Source organism: Falco punctatus (genome assembly GCF_963210335.1).
Source record: "Falco punctatus genome assembly, chromosome: 8".
Taxonomy (NCBI): domain Eukaryota; kingdom Metazoa; phylum Chordata; class Aves; order Falconiformes; family Falconidae; genus Falco; species Falco punctatus.
The window spans coordinates 65,226,902-65,249,339 of NC_137588.1; the positions used below are offsets into that span (position 1 = coordinate 65,226,902).

The 22,438-nt window shown below is 48.3% G+C and overlaps 1 protein-coding gene across 6 annotated transcripts in view; it reads right to left on the minus strand.

Moving 5' to 3' along the window:
* ARHGAP26 (Rho GTPase activating protein 26) overlaps positions 1-22,438 on the minus strand; it is a 155,691-nt gene that overhangs the window by 48,401 nt on the left and 84,852 nt on the right. For all 6 annotated transcript variants that reach the window (XR_013929869.1, XM_080398173.1, XM_080398171.1 and 3 more), the window contains 4 exons: positions 22,027-22,114; positions 20,860-20,918; positions 19,818-19,923; positions 2,066-2,225 (listed from right to left, as the gene is read on the minus strand). Coding sequence is in view for 5 of the 6 variants with exons in the window: in XM_080398173.1 (XP_080254299.1) it covers positions 2,066-2,225; positions 19,818-19,923; positions 20,860-20,918; positions 22,027-22,114 (413 nt within the window). In the remaining variant the exon portion in view is untranslated. The remainder of the gene's footprint in view (positions 1-2,065; positions 2,226-19,817; positions 19,924-20,859; positions 20,919-22,026; positions 22,115-22,438) is intronic.

Sequence of the window (22,438 nt, forward strand, 5' to 3'; positions counted from 1 at the left end):
ACAATCACAGGCAACTTGCATATTGCTAATCACCTACAGCAGCTCCTGTGGGGAACCTTCAATGAGCTCGAATCAATTCAAATCAAGAAACATACTGAAATGCAACAGTCCTAAAGCTGGAGCCAAACCAGCACTGACACTCCCTTTAAGAGATTTTCCTCTCCTGGAGTTACCTCTTCCTATCTCCCTCCTTCCCAAGATCTTTTCCCAAGAGCCTTGGAGGAATGGGGACAGAGGTTCACAGGCATTTTGCTCGCAGCATCTGTGTGCGAACTGGCAGCCACAGACAGCCCTGACCCCAGGAGCCCTGCCAGCGTAGCTCAGCACCACGCAGCATCAACCCTTGCCGCACCTGAGCACCCTAGGCAGCAGACACACCCACCCACAGAATTAATCGGTGACAAACGTATGTAACGAACTTGCAGATTCACACATCTGCTGGTGCCATAAATTACTTCTAAGGAAGGGAAACTATCAAAGTGCCAGGACACCCTGGGGCAGGAGCTGTAATTTGGCTGGTGAGCAGAGATGAGCCCTGCAGCCCACTCAGATGTGATCATTACAGATATCTGTCATCAATTCCTCTACAGATGTCAGCTGATGGAGGGCTTGGCTGGCACAGCAAGAGACTCAGTTCAAGCAGAAAAAAAAAAAAAAATCAATGTCTAAAGATGTATTTCTATAAGGGCCCACGAGGGAAGGGCTCCATAAAAGCACAGCGATGGGAAGGGAGATAAAACAGGCTCGTAGAGATGTCATGCTGCTTGTGATGCTGGCAGCACAGCCAAAGAGCTCATCATCACCAGTGAGAGGCAGTGAACGCTGCCCTGTACTAACATGAGATGACAGACAGACAGAGGTCATCATCGAAGGCTGACAAAAGGGTTTGGGCCAGTTCCTTCTCACAGGACCAGAACTGGGCTCACAACCACAGGTTCACCACTACTGCTCACACACTCCTCTGCACAGCAGCTCATAATTAAGCCATCATTACCATTACATTCCATGCAGAGGAGAACAGCTCTTCTGTCCTAAATAAATGCCATAGCCTTTATGTGTCCATGGAAGCAATTTCTCCAAGAACATACAACAACAGACACTGTCTCCTCATCCCTGCTGGCTGCACATTTGATGCCGCTTTGCAGCCCCATGCAGATGTGCCCCAGACTGCTGCCTGCACCGCATGTACCAGAGGCGCAACCTGGCACCTTAACTTGCAAGAAACCTTTCAAGACATCTGCAAGCAAAGCCCCACGCCAGAGCCATGATGCCACCCTGCCCCGCAACCCCAGCCAGCGGCAAGCCTGCCTCTACTTTTTTCTTCACAGCCTGAATGCACAAATTAGTTATTTCTTTCCAACCACAATCAGACGAACAAAAGATCATAATCAGGGAACTGTGTGGATTTAGAAGAAAATGACATTTTTTTAGTGCTGCTGTTTGCATGCAGCCACCCCACATGGCTGGCCAGGAGGGACTGCCAGCACCATGGCCCCACCGAGCTGCCTCTGCTCCACTGACAGACAAGAACATCCTTACGGCCAACAAACAGAAATGCACCATAATTTAGGAGATCAGCATTGTGGATAAAGCCAGTACTTGAATAAACCCAGATTTAGACAGAAAAGTGGGAGCCAGCCTAGGCTGGATCACAATAGTTTCTTTAAGTACCCATCTCTCTTGAAACTAAGGACAAATTCCTATAAAACAATGGAAAGAGGAAAGAAAGGGGGATTTTGGTAATGGAGACACGGACATGCTGACTCACACTGAGATGACCATAAAAAAGTCTTGTTACTAGCAGCACTGGTTATGCAACTACAGCCCAAGAACTGTGAGCTCTGGAGCCTCTACACCATATCCCAGATCACGTCCATCACTGTTAGGAGCACCTGGGAGGTAGCAGCTGCTGCCCTCCCTGGCATAAGCCCACCGTCTGCAGCAAAAGCCGTCTCTGGCCGCTGGGAGCAAGGGGGGCTCTGGGAGAGGGGGCTACAGTTTGTGAAGAGAGACATATTTGTTTTCATAAATTAATTGCACTGAAAGAAGCAAGTGAAGCCATTACCTTCTCATGGTTTTCTATTAAAATTTCAATCACAATGTTCTGAAATTTGATGTCCATAATGGCAGCGACTGTTTCCTCTTGAGGTCGAAGCAGTGTTGGCCCAAATACCACACCCAGATTAGCAACAGTCATCAGGTTCTGCTTGTGATTATTTGCAACTCTGGGGGGGGGGGGGAAAAGAAAAAAAAAAAGAAGTAGGTGATAGAACTAACCCACACAGAAACCCTCTCCCTGTCTCATGGCTGGTACAAAGCTTACAATGCTGTTTACATTTTTTACACTCCTGTTGAGCTCCTTGAAGGCTCAGCCATGTGGAAAAGTACAAATTTAACTATTGTGTTACTAAAGACCTTTCAGCCTCAGTGAGTTGACTAATCCCATAAAACCTCAACACTGCACTGGCCACTGAGTCTCATGTTTGCAAACCACTCCCAGGAAAACATCTTGAATCATTAATGCTTAAAACCCTTCTAAAAACAAATTGTTGGACCTCTGACACACGCCGCTCTCCAACTGAATGAGTGACCTAATATGTTCCAAAATCCAATTCCTTCTCACTCATTTAAGCTTTTGCCTGCACCAGAGGTCAGTCCCATCCAGCCCAACCACAACAGGCTGGAAGGTGAAGCTCAGGCTTTACTCCTGGACCCATAGCATGCACACATGCCCTTCTCCGCCCCGCCAAGGAATCCACCCAACACGGACATCCGCTTTCCTAGGGACCCACTGACACTGGAGCCTTCCTCCCCATCATCTCCATCTATTTTTATGTTCACAAGTACTGCAGCCCTGTCGGAGCAGATCAGTCCAGCAAAGTGAAACAGCCCGTGCTGAGGACCTGGCACCCTGGCTGATGTGTGTTTGGGGGTGTTACTTTGGAGTAGCTCTGGTCTGGCCCCTGGTGGGGCACATCCTCTGTTCCAGCTTAGCACCAGAGAGCCCCACTGCCATGTACCAAGGGCACATGGCAGCATGGGAAGCAGCCCTGAGGTCCCCGGGCTGGGCCCAAGTGCAAGTGTCAGGGGACCTGGGTGCTCACTTGCTCCATGGCAAAGGCATGGTTGAGGCCCGGATCAGCCCCTCCAGGTACTGTGGACTCCAGCTGAGTCACATGCTGGAGTTACACAATGACATCAGGTGACACAACAAGGACCTGCGGTGGAAGCCCTGCAGCCCCATCCTTGTAACACTTTCCTGTGGTTTTCTGCTGAGCTCTTCAACCAAGAAACTCGATGACTTCAGGCAGTGCAACCACACATTTTAGACTAAGGGGGTTCTGGGGTTTTTTTAAGCATCTTTTCCATTGACTCTTTCTCTCCTGTTTCCCCTGGACAAATGCAGTAAGCTAGCACAAAGTCAGGCTGAGACAGATCTTGCTGGATTGTCCCAAAAATTTATTGCCATGAGCTTTTATTCTTGATCTCCAGGCCAAGACAACACAGTGCTCATTTATGTGCATGCTCAGCTTGTTCCAGCACAGCGTAACCTAGGGCTGGCTTAAAGGAAAAGATGCTTTCCATCCTTTTTCATCCAAATGTCACTTGAACCTGCAATGAATTCTTCATTCCTTATCCCTATATATGGCTCCTCAGGCAGCAGCAGAGGACCTCATCACTGAAGGATGCTCAGAGGCTCTGGACTGCTGGCTTAGCTCCTTCCCCCCAGCAGCAACTTCAGCCCTATTTACTGCCCTGTGTGCATGTTACAGCCCTAGAGAGTATGCAGAGCTGTCACCTCCACTAAGTCTGGGCTTGGGTTACAATTCCAAAGGTTTGGAGGTGCTGGCAAAAGTCTTTGGGAGCTTGTGGGACCTCCCTCCTACCTGTAACTTCCCCCACTGTCAGGAAGCTCTGAATATTTTATCACAAGTGTCCAAGAAATGTTCTGTGTCAGTAAACTGCAGTGCTGCCAGATGGGCTGCCCTGAGAAATGCTCCAGTTACAGAGACAATAACCTGAGGAGGATGGGCACCGTGCCGGCAGGAAGGCAATGCGCTGCCCAGCAGGGCTGCTGCCACCCCACTGTCCCCACTGCCTCCACCCAGCCCCGCTGGCCATCCCTGTCCCCATCCCCAGGCGGGTGCAGAGCCTTTCCCCATCTTCACCAAAGGCAAGAGCAGCTCAAGCCACATACGCAGTGATGCCAGCACCAGCCCGCCCCGACTGGTGTTGCTGATAGGGTAGATAGAAGCAAACTTTCTTTAGGGGGCCACAACCTCACCAAGCAGAAAGGCAGAAGTCCAATAAGAAATTCTAACTTAGGAAAAAACTTCTTACTTACAGAGGGGTTCAAACCTTTCCCCCCTCTCCAGCCCACCTCCTTATCAAGACATCTATGCCAACAGCCTTTTTACATTGCAACAACATCTATGTTTCAGACACATGTTCATATGCTCCTATTTGGATTTTGAAAATACAACTGTAATTTGAATAGTTTTGAAAAGTATTAATAACATAATAATTGTAATTATCTTCTGTTAGTAAAACAATGGTAATTTATAAAAAAAACATTTTAATTGATCTAAGTCTTACAAAATGAGGTCCCTCCATTTCTCATTACTGTTACCAAGTAATACATCACTCTAATGAATTACATTGTCATTGACTCATTACAGCTAGGCAGCTGTGCATGGTCCTGTTAATTATTTCAGACTAAACTATTAATGGCTTCTCATCCAGGACACAGTCCTGCAGCACCAGCCACAGACCTGGCTCTGCCCTTGGCCTGAGGAATGCCCATGTGCCCAGACACAAGTGCTGGCCCTTGCCTCCATGGGCACCAAACTCCTCTTTGTTGTGTTTGCTTGGAATTAGTAAAGCGTGGCAGCCATTTTGCAATTGTGCAGGTCTGGCTCCTTTCTGGAATAAACCTGGGTGGCACATGAACTTCTGATCTGTACCATGGGTACTTTTCCAGCAGTAGCCTTCACAATGCTCGGTTACCAAAGCCATGCTACAAAACATGATTCACCTTTCACATCCTTCAAATTCCATATCCATTATCCACATGATAATTTACTATAAATTATACCTCTTAATCATCCTTTGTACTAGAAAATAATGCCACAGTTTCTAAAGATGGGGTGTTCTCATCCCAAAGTGTGCTTAACGTTGGTGCTTTCTGGCAGGCATTGTTAGTGCCATTCCTGAGCTGCCCTTTAGAAGGTTTCCAAATATTCACTGTATTTTCCTTTTAACTTGCTGTTTCTTTCTGGCCTTCAGTGCACTCTGAAAGTGATTGCACTACCCTTAATTTAGATGGGTCCTTTTTCAGTTCTCTCTCTCCATCCATACTTTGCAGAAGTCACTTGCAGCACAACCAAGAGGTGGGACACAACTAATGCAGAAATCACAGATTGGTTTGGGTCGGAAGGGAACTTAAAGATCTATTCCACCCCCCTGCCATGGGCAGGGACACCTGCCACAGAGCAACCTCTTAACTCCTACTTGGTGCTTGCAACTTGCCAGGCTATCGCTGACTTGGACTCTGGGCTGTTCCTTGTCCTTGCACACGATGGTTCCCATGCATCTCTGGCATCAGCAGGAGATCGCCTGGCAGCTTGGGATAGACTGTGGAGCCCCTTGACCAGGGGAATATCTGCACTCAGCAATGCATCATCAACAAGTAGCCTTACTAAGGAACAAAGACCTGACCCACTTGGTGCAAACCCAAGAGGTGCGCTGGCAGCGGCAACCACCTGATGAAAGGAGCTGGGGACCAAGCTCTGCCAGCCCAAGGGCACACCCCATGCCAGGAGCCAAAGCCTCCCTGCACTGCCCCTGCAGCTGAGTGGGCAGGTTGTGTTTCCTGGGGGTGTCCATGGACACCTACTCACTTTACATTTACTTTCAGATAAACAAAGGAGAATGGGAGCAGAGTAAATCCATGTTGTGTGTTAAATTAGATTATGCCTGGGCTGCATGGATACTGTATAATCATGGGCATGACCAAACATAATCTAATACAGAGAAATTGGTAGTCAAGCTTCAGTGCAGAGCAAGCATACAGGAACAGTAAGTATTTCTTTGTTGCACTGGCTTGCAATCAGCATCATGTAACAGAGAAATGAGGGGAGCCAGGGCTGCTGCAGACTGTGGGAAGTACTGCTCTGGCCCCCTTCTATTTTAAAGACTTTAATGATTTAAGTTTCTTCAACCTGGTCAACAGCTTGTATCTATTTTCATAGAAATCCAATTAAAGATCTCATTTGCTTCTCCTACAACCTACAGAGAAGGTACTGTGGGAGCAGTGGCAAACGCTTGGGTGCAGCACATGGGAGCTGCCCACTCCTCCCAGTGACATGGCTGAGAGCAGGCATGAGCCCTGTCCTGGGGGCTAAGCAGCAGCTGCAGGCACTGCAGCTTAACACCATGCAGAGACCTGAGGGTGACAAAAAACATTCCAACTTGAGACTTCTTGGGCTGTGAACTGGCATCAGTGGGATTATTTAACACTGGTGGACATGGTCTGGCCGGTACATGCTGTTACCTCAGTGAACACACACCTCCATGGGGCAGTGATGGCCTCTCCAGGGGATGCTCCCCCCACCCTCGCCCCTAACTTTTGCTTTCTGTGGCTGGAATTACTTTGTGTATATATTTTATACATATAATACATGTATACAAGCCTCAGCCAAAGAGTGCTGTTACTAGTTCAAGTATCTTCCCTGATTCAGAGAAAAATCTCTGAGAAAACAAACATCTGAAAGGGAACAAAGGCAAAGTCTGGAGTGTTTCTATTTCCATGCCTAGGACAAATCTCTGAAAACAAAGTGCTTGTTATGGCTGGCCTAACAAGACCTTATAGGATGGAAAATAAGGCAGCTAATTCATATTGATACAGGTAAAAACATATTTAATGTCTGCCACCATCATTAGAGCTTCTATGTAATGTGAAAAGCCAATCATGCAGAGGGCTAGTGATCCCCAAAATTATTTAGGCTGCTCTGGGTAGTTTCTTAGAAACTAAACACTTACATTTGACTCTGGACATGAATGAAAAGTAAAAAGCACAGTGGATGCAGACAGCATGCTGGGCAACAGAGGCATCTATGGGCCCACCATGCCCTTGGTGAGTGTATCAGGACATGGAAGCCCTGTGCTAAACCACGCCAGCAAGACCCAACTGAGGCAGCAGCCGTGTTCTCACCAAGTCCTCACAAAGAAAATCATGTCGGGGGAGTACAGCTCCCCAGTTAGGGGAGAGGCTCGGCAGGGCTGCTTGGCTTCATTCAAGTGAAAACCTGCAGTCAGTGTCTCTGCCCCCCCCAGCTCCCCCCACCTCCATCCATTTAATTTGGATGGCGCATGCTGCCGAACAGAGAGCAGGCAGCTGCTAGCGCACACAATTGGTGGTATTTATCGGATAAAATCTAATGAGTTCTGGGAAATGTTCCTGGGTGCATTCAAGTCATCCCTGCACGTTATTGAGTTTAATTGGGCTGTGGCTGATGAGCGTGTAGGTGGAGAGCTGGGTGAGGAGGCAGGCAAGGGCCAGGCTGACCGCCACAGCAGCAGCTCCCACTGCTCAGCTTCGCCCCTCTCTGAGGGGCCGCAGGAGCTGTGCCCCAGGGGAGAGCAGTCCTGCAGCTCCCTAGCGATTGCTGGCTCCTCGCTCAAACCCACCCCAGCTTACCCAGCCCCAGCATCCCACGTGCCACAGGAACACCATCTGACGGCTGGCAGTGCAGCAGGAGTTTTATTGCAGGTGCATTGTAAAATGCTGTGCTGCAACGCAGAGCTTGTAAAATGCAGCCACCTCCTTGTGCTAAGAAGGAAGAACAAATAGTGCTAGCATCTGTGCCACTCCTGGTACCCAAAACCAGAGAAACCCAATACTGAGTTTTGTCAAAAGCAAACTTGGATCAGGAAAGGCACAGCTCAAGTTTTAAAATAAGACTAATAACAATAATCATGAAAACATTTCAAGTTGCTGAAAGGAGATTTTTTAAAAACCAAAGCTCCTCTCCTGCAGTATCAGGAGAGACTGGAAACAGAAATTCTTCAAGTGCCCTTGTAAACACAACTGTCAGCCATCACTCGCAGTAAGGGAACTAAAAAGGCTGTGGCATGTTAAAAAGAAATGACACCTGCAGCACAAACCGCTGGTGCCCCAGGTAGCAAAATCGGTCAATCGTACATTTGGGCAGTCATTCCTAAAAGGCACATGTGCATAGGCGGAGGTGGCAGGGAGGTGGATTTGCAGTGGCCTCGGGCAGGCACCACGCGGGGAGGGCAGAACCAGGGAGCACAACCAGCTCCACTTTGTCTCCCAAGCCAGAGGGCACATGCACAGCAACGATACACTTACAGACTGCACAGCTGTAACTTATCCTGTTTTGTTTATCAAGGCTCTGGATATGCCTGTGCTTTTCCGGCCTGCTCTAGCATGAGGAGACCTCTGCAAGGGCCAGAGGAGTCTGGAGGCCAGGAGGATGAGCTTGCTGGGTTCGCTCAGCCGCCACGTGGTCACTGCGTGTTCTCAGCACACAGGAACAGGAGCACAGGCAAAACACCACCATACACAGCCCAAGCTTTTGCAAGCTGCAGAGACAGTGTTGCAACTTCTACAGCATTGCTGCTCAAGTATGGAGCAGGGAGAGCCAAGTACTGAGGAATGCAGATGGAGGCCAGCAGATCCATAAGGAAGGCTGATCACCAGGGAAATACAAAACCTCCCAGTGAAGACAAGGACAAGCTTTCTGAACACAGTGGAGAAAACCTTCAGATGCAACTTCGAGAATTAAAGGGGTTTTCAGCAAGCAGACACATTGCGCTTGGATTTCCTTGCTCAGCTGGGATGAAACATGCGTCTGCACTGTTTCTGGGTGGTTTGACTTGCTCCAGCAAGACTCTCTTTTCCTCCCAGGTGAATCTGGCCACAGCTGGATGCTTGGGTTCACTCCCAGGGGGAAAAAAAAAAAAAAAAGAAAAAAAAAAAAGAAAAAAAAAAGTACTCATATCACGCTGAACAGATGCAGAGGCCAAATGTGAAGTTCAGTATCGGTAAATATAATCGGTGTGAATACCATACATGCTGTGACTTGCAAAGATAACACATATGGTGCTGCAAGGCTCTTCTGATTCAGGCTTTCCAGTCCAAGTCACTTCAGTTTCCAAAGCCATCCTCTCTGGCTTTGGGCAAGCTGAGCTTGATGGGAGATCTCAGGGGGGTGTGCTGACAGGGGGATCCCGAACCTGCTCACCAACCCTCAGCCCCAAGCTGCAGCTGGGGTGAGCAGCACAGGGCTGGCAAGTTCCGCACACCCTGGCACTGGCAGCACCATGGGCTTCCAGGGACACCCAGTGAAAGCCACGGGCATGGCCATGAATTGGTGTTAAAATATCACCGTGGTTTCCACCTGCAGAAATACAGCCAGGCAAAGGGGATTTCACCCTCAAACATCCCCTGGGGACAGAGCTGAACGAGGGCTGCCAAGGCTGCAAACACTGTCCCCCATACTGCTGCCACCCCACAGTGGCAATGCCCTCTTCGAGACCACCACCCTTCCCACAGCCCACAGGACAGCACGCCATGAATCGCAGAGGATCTGCCACCCTTCCCTGCACGGGTCAAACCCCATTGCCACACCAGTGAACTTAATGTTCATAGCATGTGACCAAGAGGCAACACCAGGTGAATGCAATTCCCATACCCTACATCCCAGCCTCACACTATTTCCCTTAATTTTGGCTGTATGCATGCAAGCACAGCATTCGGTTGTAACTTCAGTCTGCTACACTCAATTACATCTTTCTTCTTTACAGTAATAATAGTTATTTTAACCATTAGTGACAGCCATGGCGGCAGTTCATGTTGCAGCAGGGCTTTGGCTGGCTCCAGGCTGCGCCTGCAGCCCTTCAAGAGCCATCCCATGAATGAGCATCACTGGCCCCAGTTCCCCAGCACAGCCCCTGCTGCATGGGTGGGATTTTCCTCTGAAAACAAAAATCGCTGATGCTTTCACATCGCAATAAGAAAACCTACATAGCCAGCAGGGTAATAAGAGACTGAAAGAGTAAGCATATGTTAACAAGAAATCATCTGAAAGATGATGTGCTGAAGCCTACCTGATAAATGGAAAAGAGCCAAAGTAAACAGGCTTCCAGAAAGCCTCCTAGCAAGAACTAGTGCTGGTTCTAGCAAACGCAGCTCCAGCTGTCCCTGCAGGGAGGCATGGGAAGCAATTCACGGCCAAGAGCCAGGTCGCAGGGTAACACACAGAAGTTACCCTGGTGTACACCTGTATATTCATGCAAATGCACTGGCCACAGGGAACAGTAACAGAAGTTTTTTGACTTTTTTTTTTCCTCCTCAGAGGTATTTTGGAGCACATTTGCATCACAAATGCAAGGTTAGTGCCCTTCCCTCCAAAACACTGAATTCCTAAAAAAATTTTTTTTGAAAGAAAGGGAATACAGAAATAGCCAGCTTTGCAGAATAAACTACAGCCATGGTTAACAACAGCAAGCAAAATGCTTGTTGTGTCTTTGCCAGTGGAACAAGGTTTTGACAATGATTGGAAAAATACTCTCCCCAGATCTTGTGCACCCTGCCACACCCACGTGGGCAAATCCACTCACCCAACGATGCCCTTCCTATTTGTCATGGCACTAGATAACCATGATATTGTAACAAACTTCCATGGAATTACATTAGAAGAGTACAGTAATTATTTAAATGAATACAGTAACAGCCTGCTAATCCCCACCCTCACAGTAGGGTGCCCGTGCAGGCAATGGACAGACCCCCTTGCTACCTCCCCCTCCATGAGGTGAGCTAGATCAAGGAAGCAGGAGCCAAGAAACATTTCCAGACACCCATGCCCCCCACACACATAAAACCCGTGGAAAGCAGGATGGCTTCCTCAGCTCAGTCTTAGTAAGCCAGGCATCACCACCAAGCCAGAGAATGTCCTACACCAGCCAGCTCCTTTCCCTACGTGGGTGCCAGCATCACCAGAGATTTTGTAAGTGGAAGCTGTGATTGCATTAATTTTTTCTCCGCCAGTGGCTCCTAGAGTCTCCTGGCCCTCCCAGCCCCAAACGGTGGGTTTCAGACTCTGCCCCATGCCTTTCACACACAACAGCAGCAGATGTTTTTAGAAGTCAATGTTTCTAAGTTTGAATGTAGTTTCAAGAAGTCTAGACCTCAACTAGGCATGCGGTACAGTCACTTGCAGGTGGACAGAGGAGGTGGGTCCAGGTTGGGCTAGGGATCACTACCAGGGTCCTGGGGAGAGCTGCAGCTCAAAGACATCTTGGCACTGGTGACTTTTATTCTCCTTTCTTCTGTAGAAAAAAGATTTGACTAAAATCTGTATAATTGAATTTGGTTTAGTACTGGGTCTGTTCAGCATAAAGAGCAATCTAGATAAGCTCTCATTAAAATGTGGAAGCCCCACTGTCTGCAGGGATGGAGGAGACACCACCAGGGAGAGACGGCAGCTATTTATTGGAAATCTTTTGCTCGCTCCAGATTCAATCTGTTTCTGTACACAGTTTCAGTTTCGCTGTGATAAACAATTAAAAAGAATCCAGATAATTATGTGCTATCAACAACCTCTATTGAACAACGCAAAGTTCAAATGCAAGCCCATAAGAATTCACACTTCAGTAATGCAAAATGCCTGCTGCTTCTCCCAGCCACCCGGCATGAGCTTGGCTGAGATGTTCAACGACAGAAACTCCACAGCAAACCCAGCATATGCTGCATTACATGCTACTAAATGATCTTGCCAGCACTGGTGATGTAAGCTTTAGTCTAATTTAAGACACCCGTTACCACATCTAGGGACATGACTCTTCCATGCGATGAAGATACAAGATACCTGATAAGAGAGATGCTGCAGTCTCTGAAGTGCGTTCCTCTCCAGCTAAAACCTGAGGAGCCTTCAGATATTAAGGACCTTTTGGAGAAGCATGGAAGAAAAAGCCACTAGAAAATGCAAACAGCTACTCTATTGACAATCCAGGTTGAAGAGGTTAAAAGTTCATTTTCAGAAGCAAAACAAAACCTTTTGCTAATTTACACATTACAGGAAGCCAAGCCCAGCAAACACAGCAAACACCCACAGGGGTTTTTTTGAGGGGTTTTTTTTTTGTTTGTTTTGGGGTGTTTTTTTTTAATTCTGCAGAATCTCACATTAAAAACAAAACCAGAAGAGTAAGAGGGAGCCAGAGCTGGTGAGAGGGAGGGCATGCACACAGCCTCATGCTTTGCACAATGCACCTGGTGTTGCCAGGGCCATGTCCCCAGGGAGCCACACATCCATCAGCACTGTGCCCACCAGTACCTGCTAAGCCTGCAGCAGTCTCTGCTCTGTGGAGAGCATCATCAGCTCCTCCAACAAAGTGCTCAAGGGAGAGATGAGAAGAGGGCTGGGGGAAGCCAAAGACATTGCTGCTGCCCTGCAAGATTTTGACACCTCCAGCTCTGAAGTGCAAATGGCTCATAAGGACCCACTCTGTCATGCAAGAGCTGCTCCTTGAACACGGGCCACCTCCTGCAGAAGGGCTTCAGTTGTGGGGAAGTGTTGCAGCACAACCAAACTAGTAGACTGCAACAAGGCTTTACCATTGGTCAGATTCCACTGTCTGTGTTGTCCCTTCTTCCTCCAGTGGTTAGACCACACTGCCCCCCCCTCCATCTGACCCCCTCTCCCACACTCCTCAGTGCCATTTAACTACTTAGCAGAACGAGCTACAGCTGCACATCATCCATGTCAATCAACCCACTGCCTTCCAGGCAAGGCCACAGCTGCATGTTATCAATGCTAATTAACCCACTGCCTTCATTCCTCTACAGGAAAGGATCCCCCTCACTGCAAGTCTTGAGCAGAGAAAGTACCAGGAAAATAAGGGAATGCATCCACAGTGTCATCGTTACCCCAGCTGCTAAGTGCAAATGCAGCTCAGGACAGTGCTTGCTGTGCTGCTGCTGTATATCTGGTCTAATGTACTCCAAACTTGAGCAGAAGGAAGGAGCCCATCTGCTGGTGTATCAGCAATAATCCAGTGGATTATTTTGTGGCAGCAGAAGACAAATGGACATAGGCCATTTGCAAACAGACCAAGACCATCTGAAAGACTGCTGCGATGGCTGGGGAGGTCCGAGCACTTACTGACCATGTTCAGAGGTGCTGCCTCTGCAGGATCTGAACTTGCACCCAGTTTCTGTGGGGAGACAGAGGAAGGCACAGGGCAGGCTCCTTCCCCTCTGCAAAGCTCCCTGGTTGAAAAAATTAATTCCCCAACAAATAATGTTGAAAGTAAAATTACCTTCAAGAGCCCAATGCGAAAATTAAGAAAACAAGGGAGATATTACAGCAGACACATGCAGATTTCATTAAGGCTGGGAAGGCAGGGGAGCCCGAGAGGCAGTGCAGCCCTTGCTGCAGGCTCTGCCAGGGGTCTGCAGACCTCCACAGCCTTTGTCTTTGCACAGAGATACAGGTGGTTCCAGTTAAAAGCTGTAATCAAATTAGCCAGGCAAGCCAGGCACGCTAAGATTTCAAACTAATCTGCCAAGCAATCTCTTATCCACTGACTGTCTCCAACATTAAAAATACCCCAGAATTTGCAGAGAGTCTGATCTGATGGAGGAAGGAGACTCAAGAGGACGTCGTGCTGCCCTCCTGGAGCTGGGAGTGAGGACAGGTCCTGGCACAGCATGCTACCAAAGCTGCTACCTTCCCCTTCAGCTGCCCTCCCAGGCTGCTCCTTCCAAACCAGCCTCTCCTGCCTTCTGCAGGGAGCCCGCTGCTGGTTTCATTGGCTTTTCCCATGCAGGAACAGAAAAATAAACAGACAACTGGCTATACTTGCTAATCATGTCAAAGCATTAAAACAAAAGGGATTTTTATTGATCTAAGTGGGCTTGGCTCCAATTGGGGAGAGGATGATTTAAAATAATTGCTTAGAACTGTATTTTCAAAACCCAGGATGTTCTTGTTTTCTTTTGTTTTAGCATTATCAGCCTAAACTTTCCTTCTTCCTTCGTCTGTATGCTGGTTCACACCTTTTGCCTTGCCCACTTATGGTACATATAGGCAACGCATGCAGACAGCAGGACCCACATGGATATACACGCACACCAGCAGGTGATGGACCTGGAGGCACCAGTGCTTACTGGCCTCTGTGGTGGGGATGAAGCTCTGGGTAGCTGCAGCTGGGCTGGGCTGCCCCTATCTGTCTCTCCCTTAAACCACCCATACGGGCCATCTGCAAGACAGTTTACTGAGTTAGGTGGGACAGGGGGCGCCTCAGCACAGCAGCTCTGGGGATACTCAGTAGCACCAGCACTGGCTCTGGCACAGAACTGGCTCCAGCACAGGACAGAGGCACAGCACTCACCAGGCAGCAGCCCTGGGGCAGCACCCATCCCAGCTCCCCGGGTGCCAGGACCTGATGCTCCAAACCAAGACGCAAAGCAGAGAAACAAACCAGGAGAAGAAAAAAGAGGGGAAGAAAAAGCATAGCACAAGCCTGACCTGGGACAGATGAGCCCCAGGCAGGATTCTCCCATCTCCTGCAAGGCAGAGCATGCCTATGGGGAGTCACCTTTCATCTGACATGCCTTTTGCAACCCATGGGAGCACCCAGATCCTTTGGGTCATTTGAACTGCCAGGGTTTCACACAGCACCCAGCAGTACCATGATCCAAAGGGACTGAAAACAGGCACCGGGCAAAAAAACGGCATTTCCAAAGCACGGCGAGCAGGTGGCAGTGTGGGAGGATCGCTGCCTGGCCTGGCCACTCAAGGTCAGAGAGCTTGCTTGCTATTTGCTTTTGGCAGCCAAATCAGGCAAGGAGCATAAGAAAGCAGTGCATCTCAGAGGCCTCAGCGGCTAGTGGAAATTTCCAGAATGTCCTGGACAAGAATGACTTACTGGAAGTAATACATAAATCAAGCAAATGAATAGTTACCAGACAGCAGCATAAACAGCTGCTACAGGGATGAAGTCAGACCTGCTGTGCCAAGAAGCGTCAGCCTCCTCGCCGCAGGGGGAAACGGGGAAAACAACCCGTGGAAAAGCATGTTTCTGGGGAAGCAGCCACCTGCCAGTCCTGCACAGGTGCCACAGTGGGTTTCCTGAAGCCACTGGGCATGGAGCACACCACGGCAAGCACCGCACATCTGCCAGGGACCCTGGCTCCTGCATGGCTCTGCACAGGCAGTGCAGCCCAGGGAGCACGGCGCGGGGCTGCCAAGGATGGGACTGCTCCACACAAAGCAAAACAAGTGCTGGGTTGTCTTTTTAGGCAGAAGACCTGGATGATTTTTTCTTCTTCTCCTTTGCCAACAATCCCTTGCTCAGCAAAGAGCCCTCCAAAACGCTTCGCTCCATGTCCAGCCCCTGCTCCGTCCCACCAACAGGCTGTGGTGGAGAGTGGGTTTTGCTGGATCTCTGGTCTGTGGCTGGTAGCAGCTGCCCTGCAGAGCCCGTGGAAACCATCCTCACTGATAATTGGGAAACAATTTGTGCTAGAGATAGCAATCACTATCATGTTGGTTAAAACACGTAAACTAGAAAACACCACCACAGCAAAAACAAAGAGAACTAGTCACTGCTGGCCAGGCCGCAGCTGTGAACGATTAAAGATAATTAATACTGCTAAATACACGTACACACATTTCTTCTGCAGCGTCCTCAATTGTTTTGACCTTTTGCCAGGACAGGAGTGGATATGCAGGCAGGGGCAGCCCTGCTCCTCGGGCAGGGGGGATGCACAGAGCAGCAGCAGCGATGCCGAGCCATGGAGAGGGTCCCGAGAGCCCTGCTGAAGGGTGCACAAGCACAGCACTATCTGTATTGGAGAACCTGGATCTCACTGACAGAAGAACAAAGCAAGGCTCAGATGTCAAATTATGTCCATTCAAGGAAAAAAAAAATATTCCTGAATGCTTGAAACAATCAGCAAAATCCTCCTGCTCTGCACTTCCAAAGAATTTACTCCTTGGGGAGAAAGTACATTGAAAAAGAAAAAGACAGGGAGGGTATCAGAGCCCCACTAACAAAAATGGCAATTTTCTACAACCAGCTTCACTCATGGCAGAACCATTGGCACAGCTACCTGCAAGCTGGGCAGCACCGTGTGCACCTCTGCTTTGCTTTGAAATGTTTTAACTTCTTTAGCAGAAAAAAAATATTAGTTTAATCAGAGCTGGCACATTCTATTGATAAAAAAGCATTTGAAACTACAGTGTAGCCATTCTCAGAGATAGGTGCTGGGCCAAACGGAGGTATCTGCAGCAAAACAACTCAGAAGCATGTGAGCAGGAGTGTGTTGCTAGGTGATGTGCTGTGGGACAGCCTGCTGCACCCAAAGTGCTCAGCAGCACCAAGGAAGTATTCGTTTTCCTTCTTTCCCAGCCAGAAACAGCAGGGGAAAAAAAAAACCAGAATAAAGAGAAAGAAGACCCTAAAAATGGCGTGAGGAGTCCTATGCCATGCAGAGCTTGAGCCTGCTACGCCAATGGGTGGATGGAACCTGGGCACAAACTGCTAAAAAAAATGATGCTGGAACAGGCATTCAGGGGAGTGGGGAGCAGTATGAGGGGCAGCGTTACTGCCATGCGTGCTTGGTACCACGCAGGCTTGTACAGTTAGCTCACCATGTCTCCTGGCATCAGCTCTTCACACAGCTTTTTCAAAAATGTATTTTTTATTTTTAAAGCAGAGGATGAGGAGCACTCTCACCAGCCATCCCCTGCAAACACCACAAACACCAAGGATTAACAGACTGACTAAGCCATATGACTCTGGTAACTAAACAGCTACAAGAAACAGGAGAAGATACATGCTGGGTTTGCCTTTCTGTTCTTTAAAGGGCATCGGCTATTCTGGCCTGAAACAAGAGAAACCAGGAGATTTTGAAGGTCACCCAGAGTCTTACTAACTTCAGTTGCTACATCCTCAGATGTGCCTGTTGGCAAGGCCAGCAGATGCAGGCACTGGGATGGTCCAGCCTGCGGGTGTTCAGGCCTTCCTGTGGAGATCCCCTTGGAAAAACATCAGAACAAAGAGATCTCCTCTCCTTCAGGAAAGTAAATCACAGCTGGGTTTATCACAGGAATCCTGACAGCATGAATATGTCCCAGGAAGGAAAATTAAAGGTTTCACCTCCTCATGGGTCAAAGAATAACATCATAATAGCAAGTTTCACTGGAACCAGGGTCTGTAGAGCAGAGGAGAAAATCTGCAGCATTACATTCCTGATGAAGGAGCATGGACAGGGATTGCTCACGCTCTGTATTTCACAGTGGATAATTGCCTGGACGCCTGAACATGAGACAGCACAAACAGGCTTAGAGCTGCAGTAAGAGGCAGAAATCAACATCACTTTCTATTTATACACTCCTCTCCCTCCACCCTGCCTGTGCCTGTCCCTGGGATCTGTCCTCCCTCTGCCTCCAGCTCTCCTCTCCCCGCCCGCACAGGGGAATGTGCCCTGGGAGCAGCAGCGTATTCCCCCAGGAGCCGGGAGCTGGAAGCTGGAGTGCTGCATCCCCCTGCATGGGGCCTGCTGGGGCATGAGCCCCTCTCCCTGCACACCAAATCGCAGGGAAACCATGGGAAACCCATGACATTTTTCTGCTGCACAGAAGGAAGGGTACTGCTCAACCACCTCAGAGGCACTTATTCCAACTGGTATTTAATTTGTGTTAATAATTACTGGTTTAGAAAGTATCAGCTGTGTTAGCATGGTTTTATTACTGTTATTAACTGCAGCCCCACGCCACATGGGGAGCCCCATGTCCCTTTTCGGTAAGCAACAGTGAACATACAAACCAAAAAACCATGTAAGACAATGCAGGACAGACTCTCTCTATTTGACCAATACAGATTGTGCTCTGCTTTTAGTGTAAGAGAACTCTGCAGTAATACTGTAACAAATATTTTTTTAGCTCATCTGATAAAAATGCAAATCTTGATTATTCATATGTTACTTTAAATCATAATACAAACCAACCAGAAACAGATGAGGCAATCCCCTCCAAGAAGTGCAGCCCAGCTTAGCAGGGCCAGGAAGGGGCCCTTAGGTTTTGCATTAGCTGTGGATGCCCTGCTCTCGGCTCCCCTCACCAGGGGCAAGAAGCCCCCAAACCCCAGCTGGTCCCCAGCCCAGAGCAGCCCCCTTCCCTGTGCAGGTCACCCAGGGCAGCCAGGCCCCCATGCCTTCTGCTACACTCTCCCTCCTTCCAAACGTGTTCTGCAGATGTGAAGCTTTATCTCCACCGCAACATCTTTAATCTGGCTTTATGGTACCGCTGCCTCAACCAGCTCATGAGTCCCAGACCAGGCTGCCCTCCTGGTGCTCCTGGAGCAAGGTGCTGCTCCTGGTGTGGCCAGGTGGCAGGAGAGCTGCTGTGTTGGAGCTGCGGGACTGACGCAGGAGCAATGCTGTAGGGCCTGTGCCTGGAGCTGGCTGTTTCTCTGCCCTGCAGCCCGGGACCTCCCCAGGAACAGCACCGGGGCTAGGAAAGCTTCTGCAGGGCAGCGAGCTCAGCGCAGGCTCTCACTCCTCAGCTTCCTGCCTTTCTCCAAGATAATTTTTTTCCCTATTAAATAACCACTATGAGCTGATTCTCTTCCTAATACAGCACGCACCACTAAACTCATTGTTTGTTTGTGTTTTGGTTTAGTTCCTTCCCCACTAAAGCAGCATGAAGCCCACTGTATTACCTGCCTCCCCTCTACATCTCTCACTCAAACACCACCAGGTTTTCCTTTAAATGAAAAGCACTTAAGCGGTTATGAGATTCCTTGCACACATTTGGTCGATGGGAGTACCTGGAACTGTCTGGCCCTTGGCTTGGGCCTCTAAATGCAGAAGATTTTGAAACTGAGATCTAAACCAGCTCTTTCTTTTTTAACAGCCTTGCTGGGGAGTCCACAGAACGGATAGAAACCTGTGTCGTAAGAAAGCATCTGAAGTTGTTTGTAAGCCTATTTCAAGAACTATGTCTTATTCTTCCTCTTACACAGATAACTTCAGGTTCTCCCAGACTGTCTTATAAATGGTTATGCCAATTAACTCATTCCCCAGCTTTCCAAGTCCTGCCTAATTCCTCTTTCTCGTGCAGCGCCTGTGCAAACAGTGAGGGCAGGTATGACCCCACAGCCTTGAGGCTGGCACAAACACCTGATGCTGCTTTCACTTTTAAAACACTAATCAAAGGTTTCCATGGTAACCTTCAGGAGCAGGAAGATGGGAAATTATAGGTCAGCTCTATCACTGAAAGCAAAAAAAATCATTCAGTTTCTTGGCCCTTGAAAAGTTTCAAGGTGACCTAGAAGTATTGATTCATCAGGTTGCATAAAGTCAGAAAATACGGCCCAGAGTAGTCTACTGCAGCAAAGATACAGCTTTTAGTCTTTCAATACTAGGCTTGATCTGAAACCCAGCGAGGACCTTAATCTCTGCTCTGCCTTCTGGACAGCTGAACCTCATTACTGTGCCATTAAAACCAATGCCACATTCCCAGCAGCGCATGGGTTCCTCCTGTTGCCACAGGGTTGGGACCACAGCCACACAGGCAGGGGACCTGCAGAGACCTGGGTCAGCAGGAAAGCCCCCCTCCCTCCCCCCTTGCACCACCCTTATTTCACTCAAACACGGGTTTCCAGTCACTCACCAACCAGACATGACTCACCACCGTGCACACACACAAGGAAACTTTTCTACCACTATTAACTTTCAGAGGAAGTGGAAAAAGGAGAGAAAAACATATCAGTCATAAACGTACTTTGCCAAGTGGTTCATGAGCAAGTGCAACATCTGCCTGTTTTTCTCTGGGAGCCGATGGACGAGGCTGTGGATCTCTGACACCCTTGACTCCTGATTCTCGAGTTCTGCATTGGGAACAGAAGATGATTTCTCTCCACATCAATGGCAAGAGGCATGCAGGCCTGAACACTAACATCAACAGACAGCCTGGGGACCTACTCTTCCCTGCACCCAGGCATGCTGAGGATACTCTCCACAGCAATTTTCCTTTCTACCAGCCCCAACCAGTTGTTTTCAAAAGGAAGAAACTAGTGGGCTGAAACAGTGAGTTGAGAGCAGATGCCAGCCATGTGAAAAGCCAGTTGTGACCAGGGAAGGGGCTGGCTGTAACTAGTGTTTCTCTAATTCCAGGAATAGGAACATCAACACGTTCCTGTTCAAAGTGTTCCCAAGCATCATCAGAATGCGCTCAGCACAGTGCCTGGTAAGGTGGTAGCATATGGTACTCAGCAGGCTGGTTAGGCCCGCAGGTGCTGGCAGCTGTGCCCTGGCCACCTAAGCAGGAGCCATCCAAGGAGGCCACCACCGATGTGGCCACAGACCACGTGAGCCCCCCTGACCCCCTGGTCACACTCGTGCACACAGGCTGCACAGCTGCCAATGGAGAGTTACCTGCTCTCACATAAAGCACCTTCTCCCAGAGCAGTCAAAGGAAAGTGGCACAGACATCTGAACTGCAACTGATCTCATCAAAACACTGTAGGTGTTGTTTGAACAACGGCCTCCCTCATTTTGACAGATGATGGTCAAAATAAGACAGAGCTGCAGCAGCAGCTACTGCCACTGGCCAGGTCTCTGCTCCCCCTGCACCATCTGCGTTTCCTTTTCATCTGGTTAAGTCCCAAACAACAACATGCCCCTTGTCCCTTCATTCTTATTCTATTTGCCGGGACTTAAGAACAAGGAGGCCAGTGGGGAAGCAGCGGGGCAGAGGTTACACTCAGTTACTTGCAAATTGTGCTCCTCTTTCAGACCAGTGCGATAAACATCAACGAACTCACTTGCTGCTTTGATGAAGCTCCTTTGAAACTGGTACATCATGAGCGGCCCCGGAAGCATTCTGAAAGATAAAAAGGTAACATGCACAAAACATATCTGAGTAACACAATCCACAGAAATAAAGCTTTGCCCTTACCATAAATTCAGCTCCATTTTTAAAAGTGCAGAATTAAGCAACAGCAAATCTAATTAATTCCTCCCATCAGAAGGAATAAGATCTATTGAAGTACCTTTGATTTATTCTTCCTCCCTTTTCTGCCCCACGCTGAATTAATTTGTAATTTTAGCATTCCTTCAGTAACACAGTAACAGTGTTTCAGTGAGCCCATGATTTCCAAGCAAGTTTAAAAATAAATTAAAAAGAGAAACAAGCCTAGCTATAAAACTTTAACAGCCACCGTTCCCATTAAATTCCCCATTCTGCCTTCCCACTTCCACATCCCTTCAATGAGACATCTTGGTCCTGTTGACATTCTTCATTGCTTTGCAAACAGTTCAAACTCTGGAGCAAAGGTTGCCAATCATGCAAAATTATGTAGTGTTTTGTGATTTTCTAGGCTGAGATCCACCAAGCTAATTATACTCATCACCCTAACTGGATTTAGCCTCTCTCTTGTGCTCACTCTCTCATTCTCTCAAATACAAGTCAATGCACAGAACAGAAACAGAAAGCAAGAAGCTGCCAGTCATGACAGGTAGAAGCATCTTGTGGATAATGAGATGCTGACTGCTGCCAGCAGACCAGCCCTGTGGGAAGATAACCCATGATGATAGTGGCATGGACTTGCATACAGAAATTATTACTACAATAAAGCTCTGCACGCAGTTCTAAAAAAGCACTTGAGACACAGCCTTTAGAGGAGCACTGTGCTCACCTTCCACCACACACTCATTAGGTGGAAGCCCATTACAAAAAGCTTAGGGAAAAGTTTAAATCAAGGCAGGGGACACAAGAATGAGCTTTTAAAATCACGTTTGTATGACACATGCATCTGCTCAAACATGCCGGAGGGTCAAGGGGAAAGCCAGAATAAATTCTCTGTGAGCAGTTTTTTCTTTGTTTCTGTCAAAGTGCTATTGTTAAAGATCTGCAATAACAGGCAGTAATGCCCCAGATCATCACCAAATCAGTCCTAAGCCACACAACAGATGAGGCTTTTCTGCCTTACCTCAGGTAAGTTTTCAGTGCACTAGTAATCGTCTTGATCTCCCACTCTGCACAGATCTCTGTTTCTGTTTCTGTAGCCGTTTTGGGATCTAAGGAAAAAGACAAAAAAGAAAAAAGTGAACTAAAGTGAGGATAATACCAGCTCATATCAGCTCACCAGCTCAGATGTGTGGGAAGACTGTCACATCCCATTTTATTTGCTATTCCCCAGCCCAGTGACCACAAGCCAATCCCCAACAGACACTTCTGCAGGGAAGCAGAGTTTGTTACACAAGATGGGCCACACTCACTTGCACGGGACAAGAAAAAAATAAGAAAAACATTAATCATGAGCAGTGAGATCAGCAGTTTAACTCAAAGCGCGACATTACACAGGGCACAGGAGACTGTGGTGTTCAGTGACACTGGTAACA